General features: G+C 42.2%; 1 protein-coding gene across 19 annotated transcripts in view; it reads right to left on the reverse strand.

The window, feature by feature from the left end:
* The window catches only part of MYCBP2 (MYC binding protein 2), a 304,231-nt gene that overhangs the window by 22,734 nt on the left and 265,166 nt on the right, over positions 1–16,331 (reverse strand). For all 19 annotated transcript variants that reach the window (XM_068267884.1, XM_068267883.1, XM_068267882.1 and 16 more), the window contains 6 exons: positions 16,105–16,265; positions 15,804–15,960; positions 10,864–11,088; positions 8,896–8,961; positions 920–1,159; positions 187–276 (listed from right to left, as the gene is read on the reverse strand). In XM_068267884.1, the coding sequence (XP_068123985.1) occupies positions 187–276; positions 920–1,159; positions 8,896–8,961; positions 10,864–11,088; positions 15,804–15,960; positions 16,105–16,265 (939 nt within the window). The remainder of the gene's footprint in view (positions 1–186; positions 277–919; positions 1,160–8,895; positions 8,962–10,863; positions 11,089–15,803; positions 15,961–16,104; positions 16,266–16,331) is intronic.

A 16,331-nucleotide genomic window follows, 5' to 3' on the forward strand; every position in this document is an offset into this window, starting at 1 on the left:
CAGAAGTCGAAGTGATGCAGGGTTTGGTTTTTTTACAGCAAGGCTGCAGTATTTTCCTAATTACTCTGGAGGTCCGCTATAAGCTTTATCATTGTACAGTTAATAATAATCTACCTATTGTGAAATTTGTTGCTGAGTCTACTGTACTAACAATTTAAAAAAAATAAATAGTGCCAGCTTGCTTACTTTTTCCTCTCCCTCAGGTGAAGACAGCAGAGCTTTCTCCTCCTGCTCTGGTGTTGGCTCAGCATCTCCTGAGATCAACTTGCCAAATACCTGTGGGACAAAGAATGTTACTCCAAAGGTCAGTACTACAGTGCAGGTTCTCAAAGTGCAGCTCAGTAGCCTAATAGGAGATAATTATACATAAATATATTACAGGTATTACTTACATGGCAAAGCTAAGAAACTGTTAAAACCAAATCATCAACAAACCATGCAACTCTCAGAACTACAGCAGGAAGAAAGCTTTCCTTACAGCATAGTCTGTTCTCAGGTAATGTTATCTGAATAAACATTCCAGTTAACACTTCAGAAACCCGTCACACCAAGTGCTACTGTGGCCATAGTACAGACCAGGGTCCCCTTTGTGCCTTGACAAATGGAACCGTACGTGGCCCCAAATTGATCGTTAGCAAATATGGGGGGTTAAGTATTGGTGATGGAACACTGAACGCAGTTCCTTGAAGTGTATGGTGTGCAGACCTGCTTTGGATCATTGGATGTACTATTGCCACATGGTCCAGCACCCTCTAAGAGTGTTTGTGTGCAATACTTTCAACTGACTTGCAATCACATTATTTCAGTCATCATGGTAAATAGCAGACACCAGACCCAGACGCATTGTTGTTTATCACAGTTTGCATAGAAAAATTACATTACTACAAAATTCAATCACGCGTTTGCTTATGCCACATACCTGTGAAGTGATCAGTCTAAACACACGTAATGTCTCGGATTCACAGCTCCTTTGCTGGGCCACGCTAGCTGAAATCTGTCCGCCTATCTTTATAGACTCGCCATCTTTCCAGCCAAGCACTTTAACTTGCCGCACTCTGAGTGTATTCTCAGGGCCCTTCAGTTCAATCTTAATGATATGATTATCTCCCCCAGGAAGCTCACTTGTCACCCATCCAATGTGTCTGGAATCCAAGTCAGTCTAGGAATGGAATAAATAAGGTTGCACTTTAAAGCGGTATTGTCACCATAAAAATCAAATTTCAACAGCAACTAGGCCGAGTGTATAAAGTGATAGAAGATGCTAATCCTGCATTCAAAACTTGCAAAACTTTTTCTGCCATTATGATTTGGAGTTATCACATACTTTAGGAGCACTGGTCCTTTAGTAGTCAGTGCCAAACAGTTGAATACTGGGGGTTCTTTTTATCTAGAATATATTCCTCCTCTTCCATTTATTTCCCTGCCTAGCTTCTTATCTGCTCACTTGTGTTTACAAGCAAGGCTGAGGTGACTCAGCGATTGAAGAAAAGACAGTGCAGTTCCTAGTATACACCTCAGTGGGAGAGTCTGAAGACTCTGGGAGGAGGGCAGCTAACGAATACGCAATTAGCAAGAGAAGGGAGGGGGGGGGGGGGGGGGGGGACAAGAGTCAGGGAGGATATGTCAGCATTACCTTGGCAAAATGGCCACTGCCTAGAACAGGATTTTCTGCTTTTTCTTTATAAAATTCACAGGAATCATTACATGGATAGCACAATACATCTGTTATTTAAGTAGAAGTAGTATTTATCTACTTATGTGTTTTTTTATTTCTAGGTTAGCATGGGTGTCGCTTGTTCTTTAACAAAACTGAACAATGCCAAATGTAGCCATTGAAAAGTACCAGAAAATGTATGGCAACATGTGAGGGCATTAATATTTCTTAAATAAAAGTTAGGCACATTTCTTCACCAACCACTAAAACAAAACTAAAGTTATAAAAAAAAATATTAAACTATAGGATATTTTAAATTCTGTACTGGTTTGTACATTTTTCAACTCTGATCGACTTGGGGAAAAAGCAAAGACAAATGATTTTGCCCCGTTTCACATGGATGGTTTTTAAACTGCTTAATCACGTAGCTTCCAAGCTGTTGGGAGCAAAACTAACCAAGCTTCTAACCTGTATAAGCAACCAGCATTAGTCACCCATGCGACTGATGTACAGTTTATAAATACTGCAAACGCCACAACAACAGACTTGAATGAGAGTGCCCTCTACAAAGTGGCTTACAAGAGACATAGCAGAAAAAAAACATTACAGGTAATGGCCCAGAAAACGGATGTATGAGAAGTGGTAAATCTGCTGCTTCACAACCATCTGTGTGAACTAGGCCTCGCTCTGTTTAAGCAGAGGTCTTTCAGTAAACATACACTGCCCCATTTTCCACATGCTCTCCAAAGTGGTTGTTTCACCTCAAAGTCCCTCTCTCTAAGGTGCTGCCAGCTTTCCCCAAACTGCTTCTGTGCCTAATAAAGATGGCTGAAAAAACATATATATACAGCACCTCAAAAGATGTCTTCACAGAGGCGCATGCGCGGCGCCGGCAAGGACGCATGTGAGTCATTGCCGCTCCGCTCCCAGGCTGACTCCCGACAAGATATCTAGCGATCTATAGCGCTCCTGCAACCCCCTAAATGTGAGTCCCAGCTCTCTTAACATGTCAGGCAGAGGAAGGGAGAAGAACGGACCAAAAATCCATACCTCCACGCCGGCAAACAAAACTCCGCCACAGCAGGGTTCCCGCCCTAGCAAAAGCAAGATGGCCGACGGTAGCAGCCGTGCCTCCCGGAGCGCTCCCACAACTCCGGACAGACAAGATGCGTCTCCTCCCGACTTTAACCCGGACCTAGACGAGACTCCACAGCTGCCTCCCAGCCATGAGGATCTCCTCACCCACATCCAAAGAGTCTTTAGACTCGAGCTGAAGGACGCAGTAAAAAGCATCACTGACCAGATAAAGGAACTGGGTCACCGCGTAGATGAGGTGGAGCAGCAGATGGACAACATAGCGGATGCACAAGGAGGATAAGCAACAAATCGACCAGCAGGCCGAGAAAATTGAGCTACTTGAACTCAAACTTGAGGACGTTGAAAATCGTAGCAGAAGGGCGAATATCCGCATCAGAGGCCTCCCGGAAACGGTAGTAGACCTGAAGCCTGCTGCCTTAGCCATTTTCACTGCGCTCTTGCCACAAATGGACCCAACACAATTTCGCATGGTCCGGATCCATCGCGCATTGGCTAAAGTACGCAATCCTGACCTTCCCAAGGACGTAATATTGAAGTTCCAGTATGAGGAGGTACGCGACTTGATACTAGAGGCCGCACGAAACCTTACAGCCCTGCCCGGAGCCCCAGAAGGAGTCCAACTCTATGCGGATCTAGCTCCATCAACCATACAGCGCCGCAGGAACCTCCGCCCGGTGACAATCTCCCTCCAGAAGGCATCGGTGAGATATAAGTGGGGCTTTCCCTTCTCTCTAACTTTTACTTATAAAGGCACCACGTATACTAGCCGCTCGTTAGAAGAAGGCCGCAGGGCCTTAGAGCAAGCAGGGATCCAGATTGAAGCGATGCCCGCAACACCCCTCCCGCTGCGCTCAGCACGCCCGGCTAGAGTATGGGCAGCCAGAAGAAAGCGACTACGCCCTACACAGGCCTCAAGATCTAACGTCTGAGATAGCACATCTTTAGTCCGTAGAGGACGCGACAAACCCACACTTGAAAGCTAGGTCCCACCGGGACGGCCTCTCTAAAGTTTCCCATCATCACTCTGCTATCTCTTTTTACAAGAAGATGACCTTTCCTCCACAACAGGAACTGTGACTTTTGGGACACCAGGAGAGGGCCCTGGCCCCCCGTTTTGCAGTAAAACGTAAGCAATATTTAAATATGAGTATGGCACTCTTTTCCCACAAGCAGGTTGTAGCAGCCGGGCTGACATTCTTCATATAAATGCCGTGTCCCTCACAAGGACTGGATTCAATAGAAGCTCACAACAATACTAAAGAGTCCTTCATATAGCTATGCCGTGTCTTTCTCTCATTCCTCGTTTCCAATTTCTATAATAAAACAAACTTATGATGGAATCTGCACTATTATGAGCATATATGGAGTCCTAAATGGCTCTATCCATCAATGGACACTAGATGGTGCTGTAGGACCATAAATACTTTATACCTGCATATGACAATATTAATCTTGTATTTTCTCTAGGATGTCGGAACAGCTGGGACAGGCAATGCTGTCCCCCCACAAATGATCAGAGCTGAATGTACTATTTTATTGCTTTCAGCTCTCATCATTACCCTGAGGATGTTCTCCTCTGTACTAACGTTTTATTATGTTTTTATGAGTTTTAAGCCATGTTGGCTAGTTTTGATGTTCTCTAGCAGGATTCTTATTCAGTTGCATATAATACAGGTCGGCTGGGGGATGGGGGGTGGTCGACCCTGGGAGGGGGGGGGGAGGGTGGGACCCTGACCAACTTAATAATGATCAATAACAGCAAAAACATTCTGACTTAAATCATGGCCCAAGTCAATATAGTATCCCATAATGCTAAGGGGCTAAATTCCCCAATTAAAAGAAGGAAAGCTTTCCTGGATTATCAGAAATGTAGCCCAGATATACTGTGCATTCAAGAGACGCACTTCACCAAGACCTCTTTCCCCAAATACTTCCATTCCCAATATCAGCGTTTTTACGCCTCGTCAGCTGACACTAAACATAGAGGGGTCCTTACTCTCTTTAAAAATACTCTCCCATTTGTACTTGAGAACACTGTTAAAGACGAGGAGGGATGCTACATAATATTAATAGGCTCCATACAGGCCCGTCAGTTATGTATAGTTAACATCTATGCCCCCCCTGAAGCTCCAATTAAACCTCTTAAAGAAATACTCAAACATCTGGAAAAATATCCAGCCCACTCTGTATTATGGGCAGGCGACTTCAATGTAGCCCCTAACCCAAACATAGACAGGTCACAACAACCCCCATCTTCAAGACAGAAACAGCTTTCCAAGGTGCTAGGAAATGTTCTCGCCGAATATCATTTGGTTGATTCATGGAGAGAGCATAACCCCACATTGCGTAGCTACACTTTCTTTTCTGCTGCGCACCATAGCTACTCCAGAATTGACACAATTCTATTATCTGCCGCTCCAATTCCTAACCTAATATTTGCTCGTCATATGATTAGCTCTTGGTCGGACCACGACATGGTTTGGACGGCATGTTCCTCCCTTACCACCCCAATTGCCCGGCCAGCATGGAGGCTTAATGAAACTTTGCTAACGGATAATGAAATTGTACTGGAGGTGGAGGACCAACTGTCTAATTACTTTCAACTAAATGATACAGGCCATATTAAGCCTGACATCCTCTGGTTGGCTCATAAACCAACCATACGAGGCCAACTTATAAAAATAGCTTCGCATAGGAAAAAATCAAAATCACAGACCCAGCTCAATCTCGAGCATAAACTCTCCCAACTCCAAAGAGCTCATGCATCCTCCCCCACCAGATACCTATATAAACAAATACTGGATACCCAAAACCAGATTGAGATTCTCCTTTCGGCTCGGACGGAAAAGGCTATCAGATGGACTAAATCAAAAGTCTATGTACAATATAATAAGCCCAACACATGGCTAGCTAAAAAACTCAGACAAGCTCACTCTACTAATAAAATTTTGCAAATAAGAAATAGACAAGGAGAAATCACTTCAGACCCCCTTAAAATTCACACCGAATTCGCAGACTATTATAAGTCCTTATACTCTGCAAAGACCGCCAACGCGCCGGAACCCCCGACTAACAACTTTTACCGCAATCTTAAAACACCTGTCCTCCTGCCCGATAAGGCCGCGGCCCTAAACATCCCAATAACAGATCAGGAGATTTTCTTTGCCATTAAAAAATTAAAAAATGGAAAGGCTCCAGGGCCTGACGGCTTCTCAGCTATTTATTACAAAAAGTTTAAAAGAGTCCTTATACCCTATCTTAAAAAGATCTTTAACTCCATTCTAGAAGGCAAGACTCCGGCCTCTGAGTTCCTACAATCTACAATAGTTGTTATCCCCAAACCCAAACGGGATCCCCTTGACATTAAAAATTTCCGACCCATATCACTTCTAAACCTAGACTACAAACTTCTAACAGCAATATTGGTAGCCAGATTAAATAAGGTCCTAGGCCCCCTTACACACAGAGACCAAGTGGGCTTTGTCCCACTCCGCCAGGCGCCTGACAATTTGAGAAAAGTAATTAATCTTCTCCACAATGTTAGAGCACATAAGACCCCTTTTGCCTTATTATCCCTTGACATGGAAAAGGCATTTGACACAATAGACTGGCCCTTTATGCATACCACTTTGGCCAAGGCAGGCATCGGAGGCTCTTTTCTGAATGCGGTCAATTGCCTTTATTCCAACCCAGTTGCCCAACTTAAGCTCCCTACAGACTCTCCAACTTTTATTCCAATTCAGAGAGGTACCCGACAGGGATGTCCTCTATCCCCTGCAATATTTGCACTAATAATTGAACCCCTGGCCAACAAAATTCGCTCAACCCAGGATATACAGGGCATTAAAATTAAAAATGTAGAATACAAAGCTAATCTTTTCGCGGATGACCTGCTATTAACCCTATCTTCTCCACACACATCTATCCCAAACCTTCTTCAGGTGGTTAAACAGTTCGGCCAACTCTCAGGACTCACTCTAAACATAAACAAATCGGAAGTCCTGTTTGCTAACCTGTCTAAACATAGTGCAGAAGCACTGGCCCCAAAATTAGGACTATCCTATCAAGCAAAATACATTACCTACTTAGGCATCAAAATTACAACAAACCCAGCAGATCTCTTTGCTCTAAATTATAGGCTGGTTCTGTCTGAGCTGAAGGGAGACCTACAAAAATGGAACTCTCCGTCGATCTCCTGGTCTGGTCGCATCCATTCTGTGCGAATGAATATATTGCCCAGGATCTTATATTTATTTAGAACCTTACCTATTCAGGTAACTAAAGCCTCCCTAAAAGACCTACAAACCTCTATTTTTAGGTTCATTGCTAACAATAAGAAAAGTAGAATCAGGCAAACAGTTATGTTTCTCAATAGGGAGAGAGGTGGTCTCGGTGTCCCTGACCTCTTTAGCTACTACAGAGCAGCTCAAATTGCCCAATTGGCCCAACTACATGATGTGCACACTAGGCCATTGTGGGCGGACATTGAGGACGACCTATTAGCCCCAATTGACTTGGCGGCCCTCCAGTGGTCTCTACACCTTTCACCCGCAAAATATAAAAAAGTGTCACCTTTAACAGCCCACTCATTATCTATTTGGCAGAGACTAAGATTTAGCAAAAAATTACAATCTGAGGTACCACGCCAGCTCCCATTATTTGGAAATCCAGATTTCCCGCCGGGTTGGGACTCCCGCCCCTTCCAGTGGTGGATATCCCATAATTTAATCACTTTGGAAAACTATTTAGTAAATGATCAGCTCCCAAACTGGTCTATATTTTGCTCTTTTACCTCTTTTCCCCCTGAGGAATACTTTAGAGCGTTACAAATCTATCACTTCTTAAAGAGTACCACGCGTATGGCACATATTTCTCCAGCCCGTACTACATATGAGCATTGGTGCGCTCGGAGACCTCTGGAGGGCGGACTTATTTCTTATCTTTACTCAATAATATCACAACCCCTGGAGGTCGATAAAATACAGGCAATGAGAGCTTGGGAAGAAGACCTAGGTCAGAGCCTCACCATACCACAATGGTCCAAATGCTGTCTCACGCTAGCAAAAGGGAGTAACTATTTTTCTCATATCGAAACTAATTACAAAATATTGCATCGCACTTATATTACTCCCCACAAATTACACATTATATCACAAGATAAATCCCCTCTGTGCTTCAGAGGTTGTGGTCAGGTAGGGGATCTACCTCACATATGGTGGTATTGCCCTATAGTAAAAAAATTTTGGGCCAAAGTAGCCTCAGCTATAGGCACGGCCCTCGAGACAGAAATAGCTCCTGACCCTTTTCAACTTCTGCTAGGACATAAGCCCCAGAGGTGGAAATATCCTCATCACAGACTTGCCCAACATGTTGCCAAGGCAGCCCGATTACATATAGCACGTCAATGGCTTAAACCCACTTTGTCTTTCGATCAAGCAGATGCCATAATAATGAATATTCTTATCTCAGAAAGACTGTTGGCAATAGTCAACGACACAACTCTGTCTTTCACAAGAACTTGGCAACCCTGGCTCGCGGCCACGACTTCCCTGGGCTTGAGGTCCTGCGCCCTCTCATTCTAGGGGCTGCCCCCACCTGCGCAGTTGACAATAAATTAGATCAATAGAATTACCTGCTTATTCGGTTTATGTTTATTTTTTATGTTTGTATGTTATACTGATTGATTGAATGTACGCCCTTTGTTAAGGGACTTTTACAAAAAGCTGTAAGTTTTCACTGAATTTCTTCTTAATAAAAAACTTTGAAACTAAAAGATGTCTTCACAGCAAACAGAGGGTATTTATTTGCAGTGATAGCATTTTGTGTAATTACATTTTTTAATTGTAAGTGCACACAGGGTCATCTCGTTGGGGAGGGTTACCCGACTGGTAGGGTTTTGCTGCCCCCCTTCCTCCCCCCGGCAAATTCTAGTTATGCCCCTGCTGAAGACTACTGCCAAGAAACTAACTTACTAATAGAAGAAAGTGGTCTGAAACTTTACAGCTTTTATGAACTAAAATTCAATGTCCTTTTATTTCTGGGTAACCTAGATAAATAAGTTTTTTAATTAAATGTATGTACAAGCAGGCATCATGCACTTAAGTTTTGTGAACTGCATCATCCGCATAGGATGAAATCTTTACCTGCTTGACTCTACACAGATCTTCCACGGTCTTTCCACACAAGAATGTCATTGAAGTAACCTTGTTCTTAAAGGAAAAACAAAAAGAAAAGTTACTATGTAACTAAATATGTGTTGTAAAAGTGATGAAAGTAGGTACTGTATATACTCAAGTATAAGTCTAGAAATGTAAAGTATAGGGGTCGACTTTTACACAAGTCACGAGCAACACTGAGCACACTAGTAATGTGTGTACTAATCGTGACATATTCCCAATTGCAGTTACCCAGTGGTGTGTGATACTTTGATGAAAGGAAATGCCAAGAAAACACAGGTCTGAAAGTCCTAGCCACAAAAGGTGCAGGGGGGAAATACTGAGTTTCAGGAAGGAGTGAATAATTGCAGCACTTGGGGGCCAGGAGAAGTTATTGGTTGCACTTAAGGGACAGGAGGGGTTAATGGCTGCAATACTGTATGCAGTGCAGTCATTAACCCCTCCTGGGCCCTAAGTGCAGCCATTAACTTTTCTGGGTAGACTTATAATTGAGTCAATAAAAAATTCCAGCTCAAGAGGGTTGAATATTGGATTCCACTTATACACAAGGTCGACTTGTATTAGAGTATATCCTGTATTCGCATATCCTTACAGTGGATACTCAATTGTTTGCAATGTGTTTCAGAAAAGTGCTACACACAGAAGAGGTAAGAAAATAGGTATTTTGCACCATTAGGTTTACTACAGAAGTTACAAAAACATTTACATTATAGAGGAGTACTTGAAAAATGTGCATATGTAAGGTGTGAAAAGAAAATGGAGGGCTGCAAAAAAAGCGCTATATAAAGGCATAATGGTCCTGAACTGGTATTTCATCTGACTAATGTAATGGCTGTATGTATGAACAACTATCGATGAACCAAAATTAGTGTTGAAAGAACTGCTTGGCGCCAGCATCGATACACTGACATAAGGGTTAAAACTCGTTTGGCTAGAAGCCCTTGGAGCATATTTGCACTAGTCGTGAATCGCAGCCATTTTCCAAACGCAATTTCAGATGCGGACTCGCAGCCTATTGAAATCAATTAGTTGCAACCAAATCCTGTGCAGGAAACAAAAATAGTGCCAGCTGCAGTTTTCTGTAGACCGCATCTGATTCCTTATAGCCGTGCAGCAATTTGGCTGCAGCTTTGCACCAGTATGGGTGCCGCGTTTGACTCAGTAATGGACACGGCACCCAGTGGGTACCGGCCCTTACTGTATGTAATTCAAACTATTCATGAGGATAACGATTAAACAGATTGTAAAGATCAGTATCACGCTCCTGGTTTAGCTGTCTCCATGCCATACCCAAGTCCTGTAGATACATGGTGTACATTTCTGGTGAAGTCTACCAAACATTTTGGTTCCAGTAAGCCAATGTCAGACTGTGGTCTACAGGTTACAATGCAATGCTGACAAATAATGGCTAAGGTAAGCAAGGGGGTTGTGACAGAATAGGGGCAGAACTCTTCCTACTGTCTCATCTTCTATAGGAAGTAACACCAGTGATGAAACTGTGCCCATTACTGAATGATAGAAAGGACAGACACTGGTCACTGTCGGCAAAAGCATATGCTGAAAATTATTAGTTGCTAGTAGACTATTGGTAGAATTACTGATACAATTGGGCACAGGTTAATACCAATAGTAGAATATCAGTCAGTTTGCTGACATTCTACTATCACTTTACCCAACTCTCCTCTCACATAAACCCTTCCCCCCCCCCCCCCCCCCAAAAACCTAACACTAACCTACCCCATCATCCTCCACCTCCCAATGTCTGCACTGCAACCCCGCCACTAAAGTGTCCCTCTGCCGATATCTGCACTGCCCACTGTTACTGCAAAATTTCTCTTATAAGCAGGGTCTAAATGATATACTGGGTGCTGCACTATAGCTGCAGTTAATACTGTGATCTATGTGGTACCCATAAAAAATTAACATTATAAATACCCCTAAGTCACGAGAGTTGTCCACATGGACTGAAGCATAGCGTGCATTTATGCCCTTCACACAGTTTATGGTGATGCTCTTGGTTTTATTTTTATCCTCATCTCCGGACTCCCAGAATGTCTCAGTGGACCCATCTGTCAAACTTCCAATCATAGCAGGTCTGCTAGATGTCTTTATATCCACAATGCTGGTCATGTCTTTCAGACCAGTAACCAGACAGAGCTCCTAGGAGAAAAACAGGTTAGAATCTTCTGCAAGAAACTGAATGAAAATAGTTTACATAAAAGCCACGGTGAGGTCAGAAAATATTTTTACCGTCAATCTGTCATTTTTAAGTAATGGCTATTAGACGTGTTAGAATTTATCAGTAATATTACTACATGACAATTTACATAACATGTCAGAAAATATTATACAGTATTTGAATTGTCAATCTGTCATTTTTAGGTAATTGCTAATAGGGCATTTGAATTATTTAATATGATTATTGAACAAGAATAGAAAACTGAACGCTTCTTTCTGCCTCTGCATGATCATGGCTTGTGTAGACAGCATTTCAATAACCTCAAGTAATCATGAGAACAACAACTAGACGCAGCTGGTGACCTTGTACGACTCGTAACTTCTTTACAAACATAGCTAAAAATATGTTTAAAGGAGTTAATCTGCAGCTGGAAACCACATGGATTCTGGTAGTCGGCGTGACTAAGATTCACGTGAATCACAAATGCATTATGGAACTTCCCAGGCAGGACTTCATGTATAAAAACAGCCTTAGAAAATCATCATCGCTGTGTCCCAGAAATCATGTTTTGGAGAGTGGAATGTAATTTGCTTATGAAATTCAGATGATCAATACTTAATTCCGTTACTACCATATATACTCTACTAGAAGTCTAATAATTTAGGTCAAACTAACTAAATACAAGTATAGAGGTCCACTTGTACTTGAGTCAGCCCTACATTTCTGACTCATAGTTGAGAGGTGCACTTCTCTCTACTGCAGAGTGAGCCGCAGCAGCCAGCATGCTTTATAACCCCTCCCCTCATTACCTTTAGCTTGGAAAAGCACTATATAGCACACTTTTGAAATGAGAAGGTTTTAGAGGCATCCATTGCCTGTGAGATACTGACATTTTTACCATCAATGGCTGCAGCACTGAAAACACTAATATGTGTACTATTCAGGACATTACCATTTGCACCAATTTACTCAGTGGTAAGTGATACTTTCTTGATAAAGGAAATGCCAAGAAAACCGGTATAAAAAGTCCTTGCTACCACAAGTAACGAGGAAAAGACAAGGGGAAAAATACTAGGCTGCGGCACTTACTAAGCAGGGGGAGTGGGTAATGGCTGTACTAAAGGGACTGGAGGGTTAATGGCTACAATACTTTATAGTTCCCAAGTGCAGCTATTAACTTTGCTGGGTAGACTTGCACTTGAGCCAATAAAAAATTAGAGCCTAACTGGGTCCAATATTGGTGTCGACACACAAGGTAGACTTATACTCAAGGATATACTAGTAGGTATTTTTTTATGGAATACAGATTATAACCCTGCTCTATGAAATGTTTAAATATTCTTAGTATATAATCACAAGAATATATTTTTATAGAAAAAGATTCTAGTCTAGAACTCAAGTTATTTCACTGGGGGCAGCCACAATACTACAAATAAATATTGTTGGTATGACAGAGTGGCTGAAAGCCCATCTGACCGAACCTATATTAGGGCTGACTATTAATTGAGTTAAGTACATGCCACAAATCTGTTCCTTTAAATCCCAGCTTTGGGCATCAGTAAATTACTCTCCATTCAGATTTATTTGTTGATCTCTTTCAATGTTTTCCCATTTTTTGAATTTCTTCTTTCACTGATCTTCTCCATGTTTGTCAAGGCCATCCCCTTCTTCTCGATCTCTGTGGATCATTCTAGGCCTGTTTTCTATATATTCATCACCTTCTCTCCACTTCCCTTTTCTTAACTACATTTCTATTAGTTTTTTTTTCACAACTGTTCATTTGTCATTTTCTCCAGCCATTCAAAGTCTCCAAATATCTGGAATTTTGTGGTAATGGGTTATCCAAGCTTCAATTGTGCATAAAAGGACTGCTTTTAAATCTGCTTACACTATTAAAATGCAAACTTCTTGAGAGGTTTTTTTATTTCTCCATATAGGGTACAATTGGATAAATGCTCCATTTGCTTTCTTTATTCAATTTTTCACATCATCATCTGCACAATCTCTGGTAACAACACTTGACAAATAGGTAAACGACTCCACCAGTTCTATTTCATGGTCGCTAATTTAGTCTCTCTGTAGCAGTATTGTTTACCTCATTTCTTTTGTTATTAATACATGGCACTCCACAGGAGGTTAACCAATTTTTATCACAGGAACTAACAGCAGTAATACTAGTTTACACATTTCTTCACGTACATTAAAAGCACACAGGTAGCAGCCTATATGCGCAAGGAAACGCTTGTGAAATGTTTACATCTGTAAGGAACATTGATACTTTGCAGGCAACATTCATATAGGCCTTTGTAAGGAAACCTACTATGGCTAAAAAGAGCTCTAAAATGTATTTTAACCACGTTATATGAAGTGTGTTACAGTTTTAAACAAATGAGAAATTTAAGCTAATGCATGTTTACATTTAGTCTGAGCAATGCACTAATACATTCTGATGGAACCTTTGGAAGGATGTCTGACATTAAGGGGCAGACTTTCCATTTCCTTTACACTTCCACTAAAGAAGAAAGGTTTGTGTACTTAAGACTGTAAATAGATATTTAAAGCCTATTGCAAGCAACCTCAAACACACCTTCCTCTCTTCTCAACAGGTACATTTCAGAGCTGGTTCATTCACAGTATCCAAAGTATTGTATTGCAACGCAAAAGACACTGGATACACAATGGACCAAAGTTAGTGTCCATGTTTCCATGTGGCTCAGTTCACATTAGATGCATTTTAACTTAAAGTACCCCTGACCTGGAACTTGGTCCTCAATACTTTTAAAATGTTTTCATCGCTGGTGCTGTGTGACTAGCACACAGCACCATCCTCCCCCTTCCAGCGCCCCCTGCGGCCTCGTTCAGACACAAAATATGTGCGGGAGGAAGTGACAGTTCTTGCTAGTCTAATTCATCCCCCTCCACTTGCCGCTATAGTACCCCTTATGATTTACTGCACACAGGGGAGCTGCGCTGTGTGCGATCTTGTGGTATATGAGGTCGGAAGGATATCCAACTTTAAATACCACACGATCACACACAGCGCAGCTCCCCGGCGCGTTGTGTGCAGTAAATCATAAGGGGAACTATAGCAGCAGGTGGAGGGGGATGAATTATAGACGAGCAAAGGGGAGGAAGAACTGTCACTTCCTCCCCGCAAATAATCAACGTTCTGCCTCAGTTGAAGATTATGACAGATTATGGCAGAACTTGGACTACAGTGGGCACAGGAGGGTGCTGTGTGCTAGTCACAGGACCGGTAATTAACCTATTTAAGGAGGAGAGGGAACCAGGTCAGGAGTGCTTGAAGCTGTTTTAAAAAGCACTGCTCATTAAAAACGCATCAGTTTTTCAGTGTAAACAGGCTCAGTTCACACTGAATTGGAGTCCTGTTGTGCACAGTGAAAGCAAATGCACTGTCACCATCTACTGCACAAAACCCTTGCACTGAGTTTCTGTTGTGTCTGTTACACTGTGCATGCAATATGTCGAATTTCTATGTCAGACATATCTGACTCATTTGGTGTGCGGTATAATTGTACACCGCACATTTCTGCTTTCCACTCATAGCAATGGAGACAGCAGATCCGCTCACAACGGACATGTAACGATTATTATTATTTATTGTATTTATAAAGCGCCAACATATTACGCAGCGCTGCACAATAGATAAATGGGTTAACATACAGGTAGAACATACGGAAACTCACAACAAAACAAGATCATGCAAATGATTTGATAACAATACAGTGTCATAGGTCAAAATAGAGACTGTTCGAGTCTACAAGAGGGGTGGTTGTTAATAAGATTGCATAATCAAGCTGGATACGTTAGGGAGGAGGGCCCTGCCGGAGGCTTACAAACTAAAGGGTGGGGTGGAGACAACAGGTGCGTCTTTTGAGAGGGGGTCTAACAGAACATATTATGGTGCTGGTGTAGGGGGGTATGCGAGCGTGAAGAGGTGAGTCTTGAGAGCTTGTTTGAAGGTATTAAAGGTGGGGCGAGTCTGACGGCTGGTGGGAAAGAGTTCCAGAGAGTAGGGGCAGCCCTGATGAAGTCCTGCAATCGTGCGTGTGACTGAGTTATGCGTGGTGCGACTAGGCGCAGGTCATTGGAGGATCGGAGGGGGCGGGCTGGTATGTGCCTGTCGACCAGATCAGAGATGTAGGTTGGGCAGGTCTTGTGCATTGATTTGTAGGCAAAGCACAGGATTTTGAAATTGATCCTAAAGCTGATGGGGAGCCAGTGTAGCGCTTTACAGAGCGGCGTTGTAGAGGCGCTGCGATGAGAAGAATGTATCAGTCTGGCAATGGATCGTACACCTGACACAGGATCCGTCAGCAGGTCTATTTATCCACTGATGCAGTAAACTGAACAAATCTTATTGTAGTGTGACCCAAGCCTAATTGTGTCTATGCTTTTTCATGAATTTCTTTTCATCATTTACTGCAGTTCTGACACCTGCCTAACAATTCAGCACTACAATTTTTTTTCGAGACAGTGGAATGTGTTCTGTAATAACTGTAGTGGATCCTGCACTTGAAACTTATGTAATGCAGATGAGCGGAAGCTCTAGCACAACACATACAAGTGATTTAAATATTCGATCTGGAGATGCATTTTTAACTAAACCAAGCTGCTTTAAAAAAATATGCAAATTAGTATACAATCACAAAGATGATTAAACACTGAAAATTACCTGGTTAATGGCTTCAAAACCGGACTGCACACTGATGTTGAAACTTTCCTCACTATCTCCATCATCAGATTTTGAAAGGATGTTGTTAATATGATGAAAAACATTACTCTGATGGAGAAACTGGTGGTCAGACTGCTTAAATTTAAGACTCCAACACCTGCCAGAAAACAAGTAAAACCAGTGTAGTCACCAGTTAAATGATATCACCAATTTAATGTACTTCTATGGAGACTGTTTTTTTTAATAACTACATGGAACTGGTAAAGAGGCCAACGCTTGTTCAGTAATATGTCAATCTTACCTAAGTGCCATCTGCTGTAGTGAGCTCCCCCCAGGAAGTGACATCATTAGATCAGAAATAGTCTGGAGAAGACGATGGAATGTGTCAGGTAAGGGATGTGCTGCTTCACCAGCAATCACAATGTCTGAAAGAGGGTGTTCACATACTCTTGTGTCCTTCTCCTGAAACAGAAAAAACAGAAATTAAGAAACCGGTTGTGATGCCACAATGAAAAAACAACATTTCAT

Source organism: Hyperolius riggenbachi, chromosome 2, assembly GCF_040937935.1.
Source record: "Hyperolius riggenbachi isolate aHypRig1 chromosome 2, aHypRig1.pri, whole genome shotgun sequence".
NCBI lineage: Eukaryota > Metazoa > Chordata > Amphibia > Anura > Hyperoliidae > Hyperolius > Hyperolius riggenbachi.